The 23,367-nt window shown below is 29.4% G+C and overlaps 3 protein-coding genes across 3 annotated transcripts; all 3 read left to right on the forward strand.

Moving 5' to 3' along the window:
* The first annotated feature begins 1,445 nt into the window (after positions 1-1,445).
* LOC112784791 (probable xyloglucan galactosyltransferase GT17) lies at positions 1,446-3,501 on the forward strand. The gene has a single exon (XM_025828117.3). It carries the CDS (start codon positions 1,819-1,821, stop codon positions 3,295-3,297), a length of 1,479 nt encoding a protein of 492 aa, XP_025683902.1. The 5' UTR covers positions 1,446-1,818; the 3' UTR covers positions 3,298-3,501.
* A 4,375-nt stretch (positions 3,502-7,876) lies between these two features.
* LOC112782364 (BTB/POZ domain-containing protein At1g50280) lies at positions 7,877-11,030 on the forward strand. Its single transcript, XM_025824722.2, has 3 exons — positions 7,877-8,004; positions 8,123-9,253; positions 10,425-11,030. Exons 1-3 carry the CDS (start codon positions 7,942-7,944, stop codon positions 10,848-10,850), a joined length of 1,620 nt encoding a protein of 539 aa, XP_025680507.1. The 5' UTR covers positions 7,877-7,941; the 3' UTR covers positions 10,851-11,030.
* Positions 11,031-18,955: 7,925 nt separating this feature from the next.
* On the forward strand, positions 18,956-23,316 carry LOC112784514 (uncharacterized). The gene is made up of 6 exons (XM_025827750.3): positions 18,956-20,350; positions 21,469-21,524; positions 21,636-21,869; positions 21,964-22,255; positions 22,607-22,803; positions 22,966-23,316. Exons 1-6 carry the CDS (start codon positions 19,460-19,462, stop codon positions 23,117-23,119), a joined length of 1,824 nt encoding a protein of 607 aa, XP_025683535.1. The 5' UTR covers positions 18,956-19,459; the 3' UTR covers positions 23,120-23,316.
* Positions 23,317-23,367: the final 51 nt, after the last annotated feature.

Below are 23,367 nucleotides of genomic sequence, written 5' to 3' on the forward strand. Positions count from 1 at the left end.
AAAGATAGATGAGGAGTTTTTTTTTTTTCTTTTTTTGTATAGTCTTGATGATGAGGTTACACGTAAAAAAAAAAATACTAAACCAAAAATAAAATTGTTAACATTTATTGAAAACTTAAACATATATGTCATTATATTTTCTATTCGTGTGCTTTTAGTGAGACACTCCTTATTTGAAAAAAAACAACTCATATTTATTCACTGACATTTTTTTTTTGGCACTTTCATTCACATTTTTGTAGCTATTATTGGCACCAACAAAATGAATCACCCTCGGGGTTTTCTAAAAGAATAAATTTGAAATAAGAGAGACAGCATTTGCTTTAATTTCCTCTGTCCCCACCTTCTTCCATCTTCGCTCCCATAATACAGCTAATGAATTTTCCTACCTACTCCACCTATAAGGACAAATTTATATAAATTAGCATACATATATACATATTACATACTCCTATAATTTGAAGTATTATATAATAGTATTTTTTTTAACCAAATTTGGCTGTTGTAACGGATAGCTCATTAGTCCATTTAACTAAGTGTTCAATACTGCAGCGAATTAATATTTGATTTGTTGGGTTGAAAAATACTGTAAGAAATTAAATAATATATATAATAATATTTTTTTGCAACAAAAATAAGATAATTTCGATGATAATTAATCTATCAGTCAATATATACAAGCCTCCGATTTTCTTTGAAGACTTACAATGTACAAAGATCTTTAATTTGTAGGATTATATATAATTATACATATTTGTAAGATGTGAAATTATATTTTATCAACTATATCTACCATTATTTAATTATTTACATAATTAATTTTTAAAATTCCTTTGTGAAAATAATTTTCGTTTTTGTTAATTAGTAACCAATATACAATAACACCAAAAATATCTCAGAAGTAGTGTAGGAAAGTTAATTTCGGTTGATAATACATTTCAAAACAACATAAATTATGTGCATTTGTATTCAAAATCATTTATGAATTTAGTTCATATTTATGGTAAATATAAAAACGTTTTACTTGTTTTAGATTATGTTTTCAAAAAAAAATATTTTTTTTAAATAATGAAATTTTTAAGTATCAACATTATTTTGACTAATTTATACAAATAAAAATATAAAATCCTTAATAAATATAATTAAAATAACCAGCATCAACAAAACTACAAAAAAAATAGTTGAATATCTCAATATATATAAAAATGATATTTATATATTAAAAATAATTATTAAAATTAATTATTATTAATATATTTATATATAAATAATTTATTTTTAATATATATTTATATTTTAATATATATTTTATACTAACAGTTAATTTTAATATATACATAATATAAACAACAAATATATATATATATATATATATATATATATATATATATTAAAAATTTAGATCATCTAAAATTTAAATTTTATTTTAGAAAATAAAATTTAATTTTTTATTATTTATTTTATAATTAAAAATAAAAAAATATATAAAAAAATCATTCAAATATAAAAAATTAAACTTTATCCTCTAAAATAAAATTTAAATTTTAGAGAATCTAAATTCATATATTAACAACTAATTATAGCCATGTTTAAATTCTTGTTGACTGCACACATTAATGGGAGGAGATTAGATAATAAAAAATCTTTCATCACAAATTCACAATAATATAGAAGACAGAGAGTTACTACTGTTTCTTCATCATAATTATTTCCTAGTCTTCACCAAATTGGAGCCACAACTTTCTCTCTCTCTGTTTCTCTGACTAAAGTTTCCATCACTTTCAACCCTGAGTCTGTGCCTCTTCTTCCTCTTCCTCCATGTTCTTCAGAAAACCATCACCGACTTCTTCTCTAAATTACTATCTTCCATCATCATCAGACCTCTTCTCAAAAACCAAAGACAAAGATCCAAACATCGCCTTAACCAAGCTCAACAAAATCAAGTACTTACTCTTCTCATGTCTCTTCATTGCCACGTGGCTCATTCTTCTTCGCTTATGGCTCTCACCAACCACAACCACCACCCTCACCACCACCACCACAACCACCCTCAACAACCACAACAAAACATGCGTCGGTTCATACCCATTCTACATCTACAACCTCCCTCCACAGTTCAACCTCGGACTCCTCGAGCACTGTAACAACCTCAACATCTACACCAACATGTGCCCCCACGTGGCAAATAACGGCCTAGGCCAACCTATCGTAACAACCGTAACTGCATTATCATCATCATCGTGGTTTGCTACGCACCAATTCATAGCGGAGATGATATTCCACGCGCGGCTCGAGAACCACCCGTGCCGCACGTGGGATCCAAGCGAGGCGCATCTCTTCTACGTCCCTTTCTATGGCGGTCTCTACGCCTCCAGCGTCTTCCGTGAGGCTAATCTCACGCAGCGTGATTCCCTGGCCGTTGATCTTGTTGACTATCTCCAGAGTCTACCCTGGTTTAATATAAACGAAGGTAAGGATCATTTTCTTGCCCTGGGGCGAACCGCATGGGATTTCATGAGAACACCCAGTGGGCCTGACTTTGGAGCCAACATTCTCCTAAACCTGCCACCTGTCAAAAACATGTCGGTGCTAACAGTGGAGCGACAACCCTGGCAAGGGAAAAATCAATTTGGTATTCCTTACCCTTCTTATTTTCATCCCAGGAGCTTAACAGAATTGATGACGTGGCAAAAACAAATTGGTGACTCCACCAGACCTTATTTATTTTCGTTTGTCGGCGGGACACGTCACGGTTTAGAAAAAGCCAAAATACGCGACGAGATATTGAAGCAGTGTAAGAATTCTATGAAGTGTGAGCTGGTACAGTGTGGAAATGGTGCCAGCAAGTGCCATGATCCAATGGCTGTGCTCGAAGTTATGAGTAAGTCTAGGTTTTGCCTTCAGGCTCCGGGTGACTCGTTTACCCGGAGGTCAACATTTGACTCGATTTTGGCCGGTTGTATACCTGTGTTTTTCTCCTCTCATACAGCGTACACGCAGTATGCGTGGTACTTGCCAGACGAGAAAAACACGTATTCTGTATTTATTGACGAAAATGATTGTGGTGAGGGGAAGAAGAGTATTGAGGAGGTTTTGATGGGAATTTCAAAAGAAGATGAAGAAAAGATGCGTGTGGCTGTGATAAATTTGATCCATAAGGTCACGTATATGCATCCTAATGCAAGTGTTGTTGAGGATGTTAGTTTTGGTGATGCTGTTGATATTGCGTTGGAGAGACTGTCTAGGATTGTTGAGGAAAAAATAAGTGGTAAGGATTTTGGAAGTGAGGAAGTTTAATTTGATTAGCATTATTATTTTTATTTATTGTTTTTTTCAATTGGATTTGTCGTAGATGTTATGTGTAGGTAAGAAACTAAATGTGAGGGGCTATGTTTGTCTATTTTTGGAATTTGATATGATCTGATGCTCCGAATTGTTTCATTGATATTTGGAATAATAATGGGAAGTATCAATCAAAAGATCACTACCTTTTAAGATTCATTGCTACTTTCAGTTTTGTATCTAGCCATATTTTTTGTTTGTTGTCTACATATTTTTTAGTCTAATAGGATAAAAATTAATCCGTCCTAAATTTAAGCTGTATTTAAAAATTTATTATTGGTCAATAAATTATTATATGCAGAAAATGAGTGAATTGACCATTTAACCAACTCAAATTAATTGTATTTAGCTACTATTTGTTAGTAACTTTTGGATAAGTTATATATGAACTAGTGTTCTTAAAAAAAAAAAAAAAATCATTTTAAAACAAATTAAAATCTAGCGGTATGTGTGTTGGAATTATTAGCTCAACCTCATAAGTCATGTGTTGGAGTTAAAAGCAAAAGCTGCGAATGAAGGACATAGGAGTAAATTAGCTTCTTCTTTAATATGGGGTGTGACGGTGGGTGCACTTCATAGGCTATATTTATCACATGCTTTGTAAGGTGTTATGTGATGAATTTTGACAAAATAAATTAAAGAGAAAGGGAATAAAATTTTCAAGTTATTACAAATGTGATTGTTATGGTGTCTAAAAGGTAGTACTTAATCTACTAAAAAAAATAAAAAATTAATATTTAATTTAAAAATATAAAAATAAATATTTTTTAAATACTTAAAATTCATTATAAAAAATAAATTATGTAAAAATAAGATATCAAGTCATAGACTCCATCGAATTGACTTATTACAAACACTTTACTATAGTTTTGTTATTATAATTTATAATTACTAGTATATTCATTGATATTCCATAATTCACCTTTTTTTTATTGAATGTGTGCGAAAATATTAATGGTGAAATCAGTCAAATGACAAAGACATTGTACTCTTATTAAAAAATCTTCGATTTTTTTTTTGTCAGGGACGTGGGTAACAAACGGCCCAAGCCCAAAAAAACAGAAACCTTATTGTTCATTTCATATGTATCCATAAAAAATATTAAAACAGGGTGGTTTTTCTTTTTTGAGTCAGAGGGTGGGTGGGTTTTTTTTTTTGGTCAAGAGAGGGTAGGTGGGTTCAAACGGCAAATAAAAGAGAACAACACTTTTTGGGCCTGAATACCAAAAATGGAAGGGGACAATATTTTTCCTAGCCCACAACTAAGGTAGTACTAGGCCCATAAGTCCAAACAAAAAACAGAATTGTGAGGGAGATGATCAATTTGAAGGGTTGGTTTGGGGGGGTTGGGTTGGGGTTCCGGGTAGGGTTTTTGGTCTTAGCCCATGACCAAAAAAAGAATATCATAATTCATAATAATTTTGAACAAAATTGTATAAGCAGAAAATGATCTGTAAATATCCTTTACTTAATATTTGTAATTTGTTGAATATATGAATAATTGAAAACAAACAAAATTCTTGAATAATAAATAAAAAAGATTCGAAGCACGCATATCATTAGCACATGCATAAGCAATGACTCAGATGCTGTCAGACGCTGGTTGTATGTGGTGCTTAATAAGAATCAAACTAAGTTTCGATTTTTTACAAATTTATTCTTGGATAAGATATATTTTTTGTTTATAAAATTTGTTAAAATTTTTAAATATATTTATAAATTTATTTTATTTTAATTTTATTTTAAAATTTTTGAATTACATTAAAAATATTTTTTATGGTTAATTTTTTAAAAAATTTAAAATTAATTGAATAATAATTTTATAAGAATAACTTTTAATACAAATAAATTAGATATAATTGTCTTGTATTATTACTGAATTGATCCTAAATTTTTTAAAAATTTAGCTACAAGAATATATTTGATATAAATAAAAAATGTTAAAAATAAAATAAAATTTAAAAATATTTTTAAAGTTTTTAACAAATTTTAAAGATAAAAAAAAATATATTTTACCTTTTTTTTTCTTTCTAAATAGGTAACAACTCAATATATGACATTGCTATATGTACCAAAAGAATGTATGACATCAGTGTCTTAAACAAGAAGGTTTGCAATGAAAAGCTTATGACATATTCTTCCTATGTTATGTTATTTTCTTTTATTATCCACTTAGATTTTAGCTAAGTTAGGTAAAAATTATTCTTCGTTGTATGAAAAATTAGAGAATTTATCTAAAAAATTTGATTTGATTGATTGATTTAGTTTAAAATACTACAAAAAAACAGCTCAAAGCCAATTTTTTTATTAGTAATGCTAAAAAAATAAAAAAATACTTTAAATTTATCTTATTTAGTATTTATTAATTCTAACAATAATTAATAAATATTAAATAAAATAAATTTTAATTATTTTTTACTTTTTTTTTTGTTATCCAATATTTTAATTTTTCGACTCAATCATTTTACTCATTAGTCCTCGTTCAATTTAAAAATAGTCTAAATTTAGATGCTAATTTTTTGTTTATAGAAATAGAAGTGGTGATATAGTTTAATATTGTAATTTTTGGTATTTTTCAAAATTGTGAAAAGTACACAAATCGAAAGGTCCGATTTTTGTAGCTCAAAATTTTTTTTTTACCACAAATCGGATGGTCCGATTTGTGTACCTCTCACAAATCGGATGGTCCAATTTCGATACCTCTAATAAATCGGACGGTCCAATTTCTACTTTTCTAGTTAAACGATTCTACATTTGAGTATAACACCCAACAATCCACATTTTAAAAAAACAACACTACCACTCCAATATTAAAAATAAAAAGTTCCAATTTTTTACCTTATCAACCATTGATTTTATCTTGATTCTTTTCAAAAAAAAATTTCCCTTATAGTTCTCATTGGTCCCATTCATTAGGTCCATGTTCACATGTTTAGAAAGTACATCCCTCAAGTAAATCCAAAGCCAAGTCATGCAATGCAACTAAATTTAACTGGCAGAACTCAGAACTGAAAAAAAGGTGCTTATATTATTAACCAATATGCTTTGGTTTTGCTCTTCTTGAATTGTTGACCCTGTCAGACAAATTCAAACATAAGCCTATCCCATTTCAATAGCAAATAAAATAAAAACAAAAAAAGAATCATTGTGGCTTACTCTAAATTTTGAAGTAGAACAACTGGTCCAGCAATAGAGACAAGAGCAACAAATTAGCAAAATACATAAAATATATACTGTCACACACCTTTTGCTAATACAACCAAATTTGTCATACATGCATGGGGACCTTGTCTTATAATAGCCAAAACTATATAACATCAATCATAAATAATTATTAATAAGGCTGTAGAATCACGATACAAAAAGCATATTTAACATAAAAACAGAATATAATATATGTAGTTAATTATGAAAAAGAGCTAGGAAACAAATGGGATAGATCTCAATAATGAAGCATCTCCTTGGCTTGGATAGGGTTGAACATTTTCATGTACCTTGCTTGGCCATACCGTTATATATATATACACTGACAAATCTGTTAAAAACTAGTAGTGAATGTAAATTTGAAATTTTTTTTTACATCATAAATTTGAAATACATCATAAGTCTGAAATTACACTTGAGTTTAAAGCTGCATTTGTTTACAGATTACGTGACACTGAAACAGCTATGAGTAATATTATGAGGAGTGTTAGGAGATAAGCGACTTTTGTGATTTGTAACCATCAAGTAGTTATTAATGATGTTTTTAATAGTGTGAGATTTCATCCAATGATATAGGATTACTCACTTTTTTTTTGTTGATTACATGCTGATTAGAATTTAACAACGTTGTTGTCCCTCTGGACTTTTTCATATTATATATCTAAGTTTTTTTATGAACCAAGTCCAATTAAGTTAAACAATAAGACTTGTAATAATGCTAGCCATAATTGATTTTTGTTATGTTAGATTAACTTGGTTAGATTTTGTTAACAAAAAGATTTGGATGTGTAGTATTATTCAACAGCCAAATAGGATACAGAAATACAAAATTATGTTTGGTAGATAAAACATAATTAAAAATATTGTGTCTAAAAATTCTGAATTAGTATATTTTATAAAAGGATACATAGATACTAACAAGAGACACAATTTATTTTTTATTTTTATTTTTTATTAATTTTTTATTATTATATTTTTTTATAAAAAAATAAAATTAAATTAAATTTTCATAATTTATTTTAGATTATCACAAAATAAAATATAAAAATACTAATTTTTGGTCATGTTCTCTAAACCAAACAAAGCCTAATTGAATTAGGGTTAAACTAAAAACTCAAATTATATCTCACACAAAGCGAGTTCGCGCAACTTCTTAATTGAGTATGGAGAGACTATGCCATTTGAGCTATAGCTCATACTTAATCGATATATAAATATTATTTTAAATATTTATTAAACTTAAGGGCATACCCTAATCTTAGTGGAATAACTGATACCGAGACCAACTAAACTTTTATATATTAAAATTCATATAATGCATTTATATAATTATCCACAAGAATTAGAATTTCATATTTCCCTCTCTTTTGTTCAATGCACAATTAAGTGGCTACTATGCAGAAGCCTTGTGACTTGAAAATCAACATTAATGATGAGGAAATCTTCCTTTTGAACAAGGTACTCAACATATTCATTATTATTTATATTTTCTCTTCTAAATTCTAATAATTGTTCTTAGATCCAAAGAAAAATCAAAAGGTGAAGACTGAAGAATCTAGTTCATCTTATTTTGCAGGAGGTTATGTCAAAATACAGTGGAAAAATAGAGAGTCAAATCCAGAACAAGAACAAGAACAAGATGATGATTGAAATGAATGATTTCCCATGTGGTCCAAATGGATTTGAGCTTGTTTCAATGTTCTGCTACAACAATGGCAAGATTCCAATCACAGTTTCCAATGTCCTTATCCTCCATTGCAGTGCACTCTACCTTGACATGACTGAAGAATTCTTCACCAACAATCTCATCCAACAAACAGAAAATTTTCTTGACAGAATCTATCACTGGACATGGAATGACACACTTTTGAGTCTCAAGAGTTGTGTTTCATTCCATTCCTATGCAGAAAACTGTGGAATCTTGGACAAGATCATGTTTGCATTGTTGGCAAAGATTGCTCTGAACTCTGATCCAAGCCTACTTTTGTTGTCTCCTTCTTCGTCGCCGTCGTCGCCGGAAAACAATAACAAGAGGTTTTCTTTTCAGGCAACACCAAAGACTATAAGACAAAGTTTTCCAAGCAAAGCTTGGTGGTTTCAAGACATGGATTCTCTTCCTCCAATGATTATTGACAAGTTTCTCAGGTGCATTGGCGGTTACAAGAAGCATAACAACAACTTAGTCCTCACAAGGTTCCTAATTGATTATCTGAAGAAATCAGTTGCTCCAAGTAGAAGCAAGAATGGTGAGTATTCGAGTATTGCCGAGACAGCTGCTTATGGAGTCATATTTGTTGGGAAGAACACATTTTCTTGCAGAACACTTTTCTGGGTGCTAAGGATTGTGTCTTGTTTTGGGCTTAGTGAAGGTTGTAGAATGGAGATGGAGAAATTGATTGGTGGGAATCTTGAGCAAGCAACATTGGATGATTTGTTGGTGTGTGGGAACCATATGGGGCTGTATTATGATGTTAATTTTGTTATAAGGTTAGTTAAATTATTTGTTGAGAGCAACAATAATAATAATAATAGTGAAAGTTTAGAGAAAATGAGGAAAGTTGGAAGGTTAATTGATAAGTATTTGAGAGAGGTATCAGCTGATCAGAATCTGAAGATCTCAAAGTTTCTTGGAGTTGCAGAGTGTTTGCCTGATTCTGCTAGAGATTGCTTTGATGGCCTCTACAGAGCCATTGACATCTATCTTCAGGTTAGTTCATCAAAATCGTTAGAAAGTTTCACATATTTTATTAGTATTCCTTAATTGTCGCGACAAAAAAAAACAGTCGGAACTTTTCTTATTTAGCATTCATTAATTGTCGCAATGCTAAATAAAGAAAGTTATCGCTGTTTTTGGCTGATATTTTTTTGTTACTAAACATTTTCCTTTTACTAATCTAATAGGTAGTTATTTACATGTAAAATATATTTATATGCAGATGATAATTAAGAGGTGAAAATTCAGGTGCAGTCAATTTTATATGAAATTGATTGATAGTTGAGAGTGGTTAAATGATTTGACTAAATTTTCATTTTACTGCTCTCAATTATTAACTTCACATGAAATTTACTGTACCTGAGTTTTCACCTAATTAAAAAGATAATATTTATATGTTAAATAATTTAGTCAAATACATCTGTTGCTAATTGATTTTAATTATTTTTTTACATAATAATATTTTTATTTAAATAATTGTTCTACTAAAATGCTTAATATAATATGTGTATTATCTAATTATTATTTTAAAGACAATTTTATACATCTTTATGTGGATAACCACCATCTATTTTTACCTTTTTTTTCTTAAACAATCACCAAATATTTTTTTTTTCTTAATGACTTATCATCACTAGAAATTGCTAGGATAGTAAAATTTGTTAGTCCAAATTTCAGTTCAAAATACTGAAATTTACCAATTTGGCTTATTATTATTATTATTATTATTATTATTATTATTATTATTATTATTATTATTATATCTATGTCATTGTCATATAATCTGTCATATATATGGAAATGCAATCAATCATGAAATAAAACAAAAAAAAGAGGATAAGAAGGTGCCCGCCAAGAAGGGAAACGAATTTTGCCAAATGTTTGTATTACTCTAAATAATGTTGTACATACAAAAATTTGAATAATCTAAAGATCCAAAAAAAAAAAAAAATTGCATACTCTTATAGTCTTATAAATGTATACATAATTAAATAGTTTTGTTCAGTTTACTAATATTATTTTTGAATAATCTCTCCACAACAATTACTTCTTTTAAAAATTTTAATTTTGTAAATGTATTGCTTTGGTGTTAGTGTTAATAATCTAACTTTTATATTTAATTTCTAATTCAATTTTTTTCTTGGTGGAACTATTCAATTTGCAGTCTCACCCAATGATTACATTTGAAGAAAGATCAAGATTGTGCAGATGTCTTAATTATAATAAACTAAGTTTTGAAATTTGTAAAGATCTTGCAAAAAACCCAAAAATACCCCCAAGGATTGCAATGCAAGCACTTATTTCCCAAAAAGCAAAAATTCCACAAAGTGTTTTTGCAGTTAATGAAAAGGGCATAATGGACCATTCACAAATAATCTTGTACAATGAGTCCAACACAAATAACTTGTTCTTGGAAGAGAAAGAAGACATGAGACTAAACTTAGAAAGCATGCAATTAAGAGTAAGGGAGTTGGAGAAATTATGCAACCAAATGAAGAATCAAATGTCAAGGTTTGGTGTCAATAATAGTAATAATAATAATGGGTTGCTTAGTCCTTCTTGTGCTGGAAATGGGCATAGATTCTGTTGAATATATATTAATGTAAATTCTTGCTTGGTTGTTTATCTATGGCTAAGATATATATTGATATTTCATTGAATTGTATAAAAAATTGTATTGTAATTTTGATTTTTTTTTTGAATGTTTAACTATACGTATATATTTATTGTAGTATTTGCAGAGTTTAATATTATATGAAATATTTGATTACGTAAAAATGATATTATTTTTGAAAGCAAAGTATCAGACGTGGTTAATTATGTTGTTCGATCATTCTGTTAAGGAATTGTATGATAGTTAACTTATCTTGTTGATGGCATTTTTGCTAGTAATTGGGGTTTTGAGGTTATAGCAAGGCTAGACATGAATTTAATAGTGGCATTTGATGTTTCTCATGTACATGTTTGCCCATATTGGGCTTAGACTTCTTTATTGAAAAGATTTTTTTTTTTTTTTTATCAAAGATAGAGAGACTCGAATTTATGATTTCTTACGTAAATATGAAAAGATTATGCTATTTGAACTATAATTTATTGGTTTATTGAAAAGAACTTATACATTATAGAATATAGACTATAAATTATATCTAATAACATTTTTTATCACTAAAAAATCATTTGATATTATTTTCTACATAAATCAAAATTGATTATTATATATAAATTTAAAATGCACATGAACATGCAGTTCTATTGATATTCAATTTTTTTAAAGATTTAATGATACTAAATGTACACTAAAATTAGCTATTAAAATTGGCTATTAGTATAAGAGAACAACTAGGAAACCAAAAGCATATCAGCTAAAAATATTAAAATATATATATATATATATATATAAATAAATTAAATACATCTATACACAAATATATTATTATTAATTTTAATATACAAATAATATTTTTATAATTTTTATATATATATTGGGCAGATTATTGCCAAATATACTAGAAATTTTTGTATTTTAATATTTTTAGATATTAATCTTTAATATAATAAAAAAATTTAATTTTAATAACTAATAATGTAAAAAAAATTTACATATATATTTAATTACATATTAATATATTATCACATTAGTAAATATAACTATTTTTAACGATTAATATATAAATGATCATCGTCAAATAAACAAACATAACTAAATATTGTATACAATAATTTAAGCAATCCAGTGTATCAAAATTAATCATATTAAAATTTTTTATATATATAGTTAGTTGAGTGAAAAGAAGATTTAGGAACATTATTAATAAAATGGTCAAACAAGATTTATATGTAAATGATTTTTTTATAGATATAATATATATAATAGAATTTAATGAAATCGTTTGGTTATGTAGCTGATTTTATTTAATGACAAAAGATTTTGTTGTTATTGTTATGGTTAGTTGAGTGAGACGGTTTGGTTGGTGTGCCAATTGGCCAAAGCCTTGCTTAGTAGGTGTTTGATTGTTTCTAAATAAACAAATGAAGATTAAGATTAAGATGGAAAGAGTCCTAATTTGACGCCAAGGTTCCCAATTGGAGCCTAAATCACGTCATGCAATGCATGTTGTTATTATCTCATTTGACTCTTTGCCATTGTCAACACTATTATGCAAATCAACCAGTCCCCACTCCCTACATCATCGCCACATTCCCATGACATTTGAAATTACAGACATGCCCCTAAGACATGCAATCTTTGTGCTTAATCCACTCTTGATTGTCAAATCCTGAGGGCATTTCCGTCACTCCGCACACTAAATAGGGCCAGTTGGGTGCTGTCTCCACCGGCATCAGTTGGAGATTCCGTTATTTTGCGTCTCTTTTGGTGCCAACACATCGGATTTATCGTTGCAAACTTCCAATTACGCGTTGAAAATGGGCCAACCAAACACTTTTTTATTAAGGAGAATTGAAATGGACCAAACACTAGCAAAGGTAAATGCTGATTAATAGTTTAATACAATAACACTTTCCATGAAAAATAATAATAATAATAATAATAATAATAATAATAATATATGATAGTCAAAGAAACTCTAGTAGTAGTCCATGGAGTTTAGGCTAACTAATTATAAACAGACAATATAAAATTTTTAAATTAAAATAGTTTATACAACTTATCTCTCAAATAAGTCTTTAAGATAAAAAAAATATAATATAAAAAGTGAGATAATAACTACAAAAAAAATAAAGTAAAATAAAACATAAGAAAGATCATCCTCCATTCTGTCATCATATCCACAAACTCACCGAAGTGGGTTACGACCTGCATCTGAAAAACAACAATATATGATATGAGAACCGGAGGTTCTCAGTATCAATATGGTAACAGTGCCCAATATGTAAGATATAAGATTTTGGGACGCTAAAGGCAATCCTAGAACTTCACATCGAAAACAGATATTCAAGCTTAACAAATATAATATATATATATAAACCATAAATAGGGTATTCTAACTAAAACTAGTCACTGTTGTCCTACAGCCTTCACCAACCTACCTTCCGTATGATCCCATTGCCACCGCCTACCAATCTTCCTTAACGCCATTAAACACATTTAATGTAAACAAGTAAAACACAAATAGTAAACATATATAACAGGTAAATCAACTAGCATTTAGGCATGTTATTCAAATAGACATAACTCAAGTAATCAAAGCAAGCAAGCATGTAAAAGATGCATATGATGAATGTCTATCCTATTTGACTCGTGATATCACTTCTCGGTTCAAAATGCTAACCCGACACATCCCCGAGATGTCACCTTTCTGCCACGACCAGGGTTATAGTGCGCTGCTCACTCTTTCTAGTGCCCAACACTTTATCTTGTGCCCCGTAAGTTATAGTGCCCGGCACACTCTTTCACGTTATAGTGCCCGATTTCACTCTGGCGGCAGAAATGTTATGTGAGCGAGAAACTGCCACAACCCTCACATCTCAACGTAGGCGAGAGACTGCCTCGATCCCTACGCCAATACCGCTACCTCAACAAGCGGGAGACTGTCACAGCCCTTGCCCGAGGCGCATAGCGACTCACCAAAACAATTCGTATCACGTGAGCGGGAGACTACCACATCCCTCACATCCGAACGTAGGTGGGAGACTATCACAGCCCCTACGATGAAGAACAAGGCATATCACAATCATATGATCAATCCCATCACCAGCCTCAAATATCACAAATTCATCATCAACCCAACTCCCCACCAGTACACATCACAATTCCATCCAACTGACATACCAGGCTTAAGTCACCGTCTTTTAAACTCATACATAAATTTACTAATTAAACTCACTCATTGTATTCTCTATGCTTCAAAACCTAAAAACAAGCTAAGGGATCTTAAACAAGCGTTATGAAAGTTTGCAAGCTTGCCGGAAAGGTAAAACGATTGAAAATAGAGTTTTTATTGAAAAATATGCCTTGTGCGTACATATAAGAGTGTGCTTACACACTCAATAGAGGACTCTTCCCAGCTTGTGCGTACGCATGATGTTGTGCGTACGCACAACTTGTAACTTTCACAGAGTGTGCGTGTGTACGCACGAGTCATAACACTCATTCTGTTCGGTGCGTAGGCACAGGTGCGTGTGTGAGCACACAAACTAGCACTTATAATTTTCTGCAACATCACAAAATTCAGATTTTTGACACTAACTTCCAAAGTTCATATTTTTTTTCTACAAAATTTCTATTTCCACAAAATCTATACAGTTCTAAAACTCTTTAAATTATCTTTAATTTGATACAATATCCACTCAATTTCAAAAACCGAAGTTCTAGCAAGGATACTCTCTTCGAATTATAGATCGGCTTCACGCTACTCGGAACTCCGGCAGCTCTCAACTCGGTAGTGCAGTACCCTTGTGAACTCGACCCAAGTGTGGTACCTGCAAAAAGGACTCCGACATTCAAGTTAATGACAAATTTTAACACAGACGAGTATAGTATCGATGATAGAGTTGTTGATTTACCGCCCATATTGTAGGTTGTTTCTTTGATTTATAGCCATTAGTGCTGAATTATTCGTCGGTCCGTTAGTTATGGCCGACTAGTTGTGAAATATTTGGAGAAGAGTTAATTATGATAAGGAGTTTAATTGATTTGAATTTTATTTGATTTTGCTGAGGTATAAACCATTTTTTCCGACGTACAAGGGATACGATATAAGAGTCATTAAATAATTTGATAAATTTGACTAAATTATCATTTATTTAACGATTCTCAACTATCATCTTCACGTAAAATTAACTGCACTAAATTTTTACTTTTTAATAATGTTTTTTTTTTTATAAATTCATACAAAATTACAATGTAAAAATATCAGTTATAATTATATATGGAATGACTTTATCATTTTCCTTATAATAGAAGCAACAACATAAGAAATTTTCAAAATAAATCACCATAATTAAAGCATTGGTTAAGAAAAACTATTTTTTTTCAATTTTTAATATATTATTAATATATTCAATGCATTAAAAACTTAAAATATGTATATTTTCTGGGCGAAAGCTAGTGCACTCTAGGCAAAGTAGGGAGTGCAGCACTCTTTAAAAGTTAACCTGCTATCAAGAGTAATTAGGTAAATTAAATTTATTTATTATTGTTATTTTTTTTGTCATAGGCTGAACAAACAAACCGGCACTAACAAAAAAAACTAATTCGCTCGTTTAACACAGGATTATCTTTACACCAGAAAAGTACTCAGAAAAATTTGATCGACTTTCTCCGTTATTCTGTTATTGTTGATGTGATGTCTTCAAGCATTTTCACTATTTTGTTTGCTAGCAGGTGCTTCCACTATTGTTCTGTCTAGCCACAGATTTTGACGCTCTTGAACCCGCCCCATTCCACATCTACCATAAATGGATCTTCAAAGCCCGAAAAATTGCTGCCATAGAAAAGGAAGACGCTGTCTGTCGTCGCTGCTGGTTGGCTAACTCCAAACGTAAAACTGATTTTGTAGAAGAACCCGGTCTCCATGAAGGCGCCATGATTCTCGGATGACAACGCAATCAAAGCACAAGATACATGACAGTTACAACAAGTTCATTATCTTTTATTTCAAATTATCCTCAACGTGTACATAATAGAATGAAAAATTAAAATACAATTATATTTAAATAATTATTTGTATTATTTTTATTAATTTATTCAAAAAATAATTAAATTTTGAAGCTAATTGGTATAAAATATTACCTATATAAAACTAAGAAAAATTTTTATTTGTATAAGAATGAGCCTAATAAATAATTATTTTATTTAATATATAATTAAGAATATTTCTTTCTTTGTTAACTGAGTTATAGTTCAAATGACATAGTCTTTATATTCACCTAAGAGTTGGTAAAAAAAAAAAAGAATACTTTTTTTTATTAACTTTTTTAAACATTAATTATTTATTTTACATACAATATAGAAATAAATGAATATAATATTTATTGAGTAGACACAGTTACGTAAAAAAAATTTATTGTCATAGTATTTGAACCAAAGAAAAAAATATATTATTTTAAGAAAAACTAATAATATATTTTTAATAATATTCTTAATACAAAATAATAAATTTTAAATATTTTTTAAATAATATATATTAACTAAAATAATATAATTATCCCAAATAATATATTATAAATATAGTAAAATGACATATTTCAATAAAAAAATTGTTAATAAAAATTTTTATGAATTTTTGTTTCGCACAAAATAAAATTATTATATGTTTGTTTGCTTTTTACGTTGTATATATGTTTTTTTAATTAAATTAGTATAATACAAAATCTTTGATCATTCTGTTCATATTTAATGTTTTAATTTTGTTTCTCACAAAATAAAATTATATATATATATATATAACACAAAATTTTTTATCATTGTATTTATATTTAATATTATAATTTTATTTCACATAAAACAAAATTTATTTAAATTTTATATATATATATAACACAAAATTTTTTAGCATTGTGTTTATATTTAATATTATAATTTTATTTCACACAAAACAAATTTTATTTAAATTTTAATATTATATACATAATATATATTTAATATTATTTTTTTTAAGATTCTAATATATCTTTTTTTCTAAATTTAGTACATGAATTTTCAATTTATTTTTTATGTATTATTTATTTTAATTTTAAAGTCCAATAATTTTTTTTACAAACATGTTGTTTTTAATATTTATATACTATTTTTTTATTTTGAACTTCAGCCCAATACCTGAGACTTATAAAAAAAAATCTAAAACTTATCAAAAAATGATTAACCTGATTAACAGGTTACCTTTTTAAATCCAGATCATTCAAATAAAATATAATAAATGAAGAGTTCAGATTTACAAATTCACAAGGTGTACAGCACTCCATACTTAGCAAGGAGCGTTTAAGGATGAGCCATATTTTCTGTTAATAATTATCTTAAAACGTGTCTTTAAAGCACTTATTAGCAAAACACTAAAAATATTAGTTAAAAGGAAAAACTGAAAAAATTTAGCTCTTTCAATGTATTCACTATATATAATTTTTTTAAAAAAGTTACATTTATTTTATATTTTTCATTCAAAATTTTTACTTATAATGTCCATGAAAAGTGTGTGAGGTATTTATTAGCAATATCCTTCTATTACTATAAAAGGCAGACTAATTACTTTTCAATTAAACTAATATTTTTTTATCATCCAATGATTGACTTCATTTTATGGTAATACAATTATTGACTTGGTTAATGCACCATTTAATTCCCGTCAAAATGAAAATAATTGTACCATTTTATGGAATAAGAAAAGAACATATATTATAAAATTATTAATAAATTGGTTAAATAAAATAATTAAGAATGGAAATGTCTAATTTTTTAATTCATAAAAAAAGTTTAAATCATTTTCCACTTCAGGCAAACATACAATTAAAACACTCATTCTAGTAATGTACTAATAAAATACACATATTACAATCACCTATACCATCAAAACACAATTAAAATTAAAGATTTGACAAACATAAATACATATTAAGGTTATTAATTGAAATTTTTATTAAAAATATATACAAAAAAATAGCTAACTTGCACATGTTAAGAATATAATAATAAAATATTTTTAAATTTTTGATGTAATTAATACATTAAAAATATAAAAAAATAATTTTTCAATAATTATTAGTTAAATATTTTTTTTATGATATTTAAAAAAAATGTTAAAACTTTAGAAGACCATCACAATTTATTATTTTTAGCTATTAGTTAGTTATTAATATTTAAAAATATGAGATAAAATATATTATTGAGTTATTAGACTAAAAAAACTAAACTAAAAGAATTGAATTAATAATTAAATAATTATAAAAAATAATAAATTCTAACAGAATTGTTACACATCCAAGTATTTTTTTATCAAAGTTTATTCAAGTAGGTCTAACACCTTAATGTTCCGTTCATTAGTACTATACAATTGTTTCACCTTAATGTTCGGTTCATTATGAATTGAATGGATGCATGTGTTCTGAATTAATTGATAATCTCTGATTTTATATAATGGATAATGTTGCGTTCATTTAGTACTATACAATTGTTTCACCTTAATAACGTGTTCTGTTCATTATGCAGAAAGCTGTTTTGAATATGATTTTATATAATGGATAATGTTCCGTTCATTTAGTACTACTGTACAATTGTTTCACGTTACTAACATATTCGGTTCATTATGAATTGAATTGAATTGAATTGTTTTGAATTGAATGAACGCATGTGTTTTGAATTGAATTAATAATCTCTAAGAGGAGGAAAAGAAGAAAAGAAGAAAAACCTATGTGGGTAAATTTGGAAGAAGAAGAGGAGGAGAAGAAGAAAGGAAGAAGAAGAATCTATGCGAATTTAGAAGAAGAAATACGAGAAGGAGAAAGAACCAAAAAAAAAAGAAAGAGTGCATAATTTAAAGAGTTGTTACAATAACTTGGATAAAGATTTTGTTTGGATGTATAGCACAAGAGCTTTATTCAAATTCTAATAACTCTGATAATTTTTTTTTTTAAGAATATACCTTTAAAACACAAGTCAGCAAAATCCAAACAAAAAAATAAAAGACATGTATTCTTAGCTAGCTAAATCTTCAAATTAAAACACTCGTGAATTCCACGTGCAGTGACACACATACATGATGAAGTGATGAACACACCACGCTCTTCCCATGGATAGAGAGCCAAGCCAACTTTAGTTTGGTTAGTAGTACTTTTGAATGAAAGAAAATTCTTGAAAAGTTCCAAGTAAATGTATATTAATTAGGTCATCATATGAGTATTTTTCTTTCCATAGAAAAGTATACAAAACGTAAACACTCAAATCATATCAATAAAAAAGACCACGTCTGTCTCTTCCCCCTGTATTTCACTGACCCCTTCATCGTACTCCCTCAAATCCGTTGCTTCCATTTTTAATTACTACCATTACTTAATCAAATTACTTAATCAAATCCCACCCTATTAAAAACCCACCACTCCCATCTCAAAGCATCCTCATCACTACTCCAACCTCGTTTTCTTCACTCCTCGATTTTCCCAACGTAACCGTTTTTTTTTTATCTTCTCTTAGTTTTGAACACTAATCTCCATTCGTAGCTAGCATAGAAGAAACAAACAAACAAAAAAATGGGTTCTGAAGTGGAAAGTCATATTCCAAACGAAAACCACGATCCCAACGGTAATAACGTCAACAACGACGTGACCGTTACAAAAACTCTAACAATCGTGCAACCTCATTCGCTTCTCCCGAGGCCAGCACCACCAGCTAAACTTAACAGCAATAACCGAAACGACGCCGTTTCGCGTTTGGCAGTCGGGAAATTCTTCCGCCAGCGCAGCAACGACTTGTCGTCTGCGATCTCAAGAGGCATCTCGTCAATCAAGCAATCCATCGCAAACGACGAGTCGTTTAACAAGAACGACAAGGACTCTAGTAGCGACGTTACGGAGTTCAATCTGCCGGGAGTCAAGGTGGTTGTGACGGCGAAAAAAGAAAACGACGTGTCGTTTTCGACGAAGGGACGAGTGATTAGCTTCTTCTCGAGGTCGAACTGCAGGGACTGCAGCGCGGTTAGGAGGTTATTCAGAGAGAGAGGGTTGAGGTTCGTGGAGATCAATGTCGACGTGTACGTGGAGAGAGAGAAGGAGCTGGTGGATCGGACGGGGAGCAAGACGGTGCCGAAGATCTTCTTCGACGGGGAACTGATCGGAGGGTTGGTGGAGCTGAACGTGATGATGAGGAACGGCGACGGAGAATTGCAGCGGCGGTTGTTGAGGGAGGAGGGAGGGAAATGTTCCGGTGCTGACGCGCCTGCAGCGCCGGCATACGGATTTGATGATGACGTGGCAAAAGACGAAGAAGAAGAAGAAGGGGAGATGGTGAGGGTTGTGAGGGTGATGAGGCAGAGATTGCCGATTCAGGACCGTTGGATTAAGATGAAGCTTGTGAGGAACTGTTTCAGTGGGACCGACTTAGTGGACTTTCTCCTTCATTATCTTCACTCTTCTCGTCCCAAGGTACGTTAATATATAATAACTATTTATTTTATTTTATTTTAGTATATTTTTAAATATAGAAAATTGTGGTACTGTTGATATGATATTATTAGGATTAGTTTGGTAAATGTTTTCAGATTTTGAACGTATGAATTTAAACTTTGGTACACATTCTGAACTTTCCTATCACGTTTTGGTGTATGTTGTTTAAAAAAAATTAAGTGTACATGATAATTATTAAATTAATTATTATATATGTGTATAAATATATATAATATTTAATTTATATTTTATATTTTAGTATATAATTTTTACGGTGATTAATTTAATAACTGATTTTGATGATTGATTATCTTATAAGAAAAATGTTTAAAGAGTCAATAAAATTTATTATTTTTGACTTGCAACTAACTAACAATATTTAACAATATAGATTAAAAATATGTTATTAGATTGCTCAATAAAAAAACTAAACTAATAACAAAAATACTAGCTAAAAATACTAAATTCTGCCAAATCTTGAATTTTTTTTATCTTATAATTTGGCCAATTGTTTTCATTGTTTTTTAATGACAATAGAAAATTAGAAAAGAACAACTAGGGGCCTAGCATAAGTGGTCCTAAGTACTAATGAGATCAAAAGTATAATAAACCAAACAAAGCCTGTTGGCTGGTGGGGGAGTCCCAAAGATATATGGACTCATTCCATTGACCCAAAATGAGAAAAATGGCACATGGGTTTGAATGATTGATTCTTTTCTCGACTGTAAAATTTTCAATAGTTTTGGTTATCATTTTCTTAATTAATTTGTAGGATTAAACATAAACTTATATGAAAGAGCAGTTGTTATGATGATTCATTGATTCATGTTAAAGAAGTTTATAAAATAATGAAAACTAAGATATTTTTTACATTTACCTCTTAAGTAATATTAGTGTATTACTAAATAGTAATAATACAATCCAAATAATTATTTTTATAATTGTTAAATAAATACAATCCCGATTTCTTTATATGCAAATAAATTCTGCAATTTAAAAACTATAATTTTAAAAATAAAATACCAAAATGATTTATTTATTTATACTATAATATTAAGGCATATATCCTTATTTTCATTTCTAACAAAAATTTCCAGGCTGTGGAGATTGGAAAACAATTGTGCCAGAAGCACTTCATACATCATGTTTTGGGGTAAGAAAAGAACTCTCTGAAACTAATAACCAACTATACATATACATGCACCATATATAAGGGACACTCTTAGTCTTGTAGTGATTTTCTTATATGTGTTTTCATATGTAGGGAAAATGATTTTGAGGAGGGAAACAACAATTTCTACAGATTCCTTGAGCATGAACCATTTATCACCAAATGCTTCAATTTCAGAGGTGCCACAAATGATAGTGAACCAAAGGCTGCAGCTGAACTTTGTGACAGGATTACCAAGATTATGTCAGCTATTCTTGAGTCTTATGCTTCTGATGATAGAAAACATGTTGATTATGTGGCCATTAGTAAAAGTGAAGAATTTAGGAGGTATGTTAATTGATTCAAAACACCACAAATACTAAGTTTTTTTTACTATGAATGCATAGTTTGCAAATTAACAAGCTTACTCTTGGAAATGCAGGTATGTTAACATGACCCAGGATCTTCAGAGGGTGGATCTGTTGGAGCTATCAGAAAACGAGAAGCTTGCTTTCTTCTTGAATTTGTATAATGCAATGGTAATCCATGCTGTGATAAGAGTAGGAGTGGGGCAAGAAGGTGCAATTAACAGGAGATCCTTCTCTGATTTCCTGTATTTGATTGGAGGACATCCTTATTCTCCTAGTACTATCAAAAATGGTATTCTCAGAAGTAACAGAAGGTCACCATATTCATTAGTTAAGCCCTTCAGCACTGGAGACCCTCGGTTAGAGGTAATCTCATTTTTTTTTTGTTATATATTTTTTCTGGTTGGTTCAAATTTTGCAATTAGAAAAGTTTTCTTAAGCAGGGTAACATAATTGTATTGCATGTTCTGTTTTGCTTTGTTTTGAATAAGTGAGACACACACTTAAATAGTAAGTACTAATCATGAAATTATATATACTCTTAAAAGTAAAATTCATAAAAGAAATTTATCTAAATAAAAATAAAAACAGTGCTGCAGCCTCAGTTTTTGTGTTTTCTAAATTGATTTACTTTTTCTCACATTTTTTCTCAGTAAAACCTCTATCCTATAATTAAGTGAATACAAAGTAAGAGTAACTTATTATTTCTGATTGCAGCTTGCTCTTCTGAAAATGAATCCGTTAATTCACTTTGGAATTTGTAATGGTACAAAGTCAAGCCCAAAGGTGAGGTTCTTCTCACCCCATAGAGTTGCAGAAGAACTGAGAGGTGCTGCAAGAGAGTTCTTTGCAAATGATGGAATTGAAGTTAATTTGGAGAAGAGAATCGTTTATCTAAGTCCCATTTTCAAGTGGTAAGCAATTTTTTTTTTCCTACTTTTCTTTACTATGGAGTTCATTAAATTAGATGCATGTATAGATTTTTTTATGCTTTTAGACGGTTTTTGCTTATTTAAGAAATATTATTTATAAATAAAAACAATTTAATGGTAAATTCGTAATTATAACATTTGCAGGTATGGCATGGATTTTGGACAAGAGAGAAACATTCTAACTTGGATGATAAGTTACTTGGATCCAAATAAAGCAGGCCTTGTGACACATCTCTTGAGTGATGCTGCTTCTGTTAATATCTCATACAAGAATTATGATTGGTCAATAAATTCTTGAGTAGTAGTAGTAGTATTGAACAAATTTTGATTCATCTCCTATAGCCACCAAATTCTTGAGATGCTCATTGTAATTTTGAAGGGTGTGTGGGACAACATGTGTATATATATCTTTTTACATGATAAAGTTATTGATGGTAGCATTCAAATTAAAACCTTCAAGTAAAAATATAAAAAGATAAGAATTTATCCCCTCAATCTAATTTTTGTCATGTCATTATTGACTTAACTATGCATGCATTTACTGAT

This window comes from Arachis hypogaea, chromosome 20 (genome assembly GCF_003086295.3).
Source record: "Arachis hypogaea cultivar Tifrunner chromosome 20, arahy.Tifrunner.gnm2.J5K5, whole genome shotgun sequence".
NCBI lineage: Eukaryota > Viridiplantae > Streptophyta > Magnoliopsida > Fabales > Fabaceae > Arachis > Arachis hypogaea.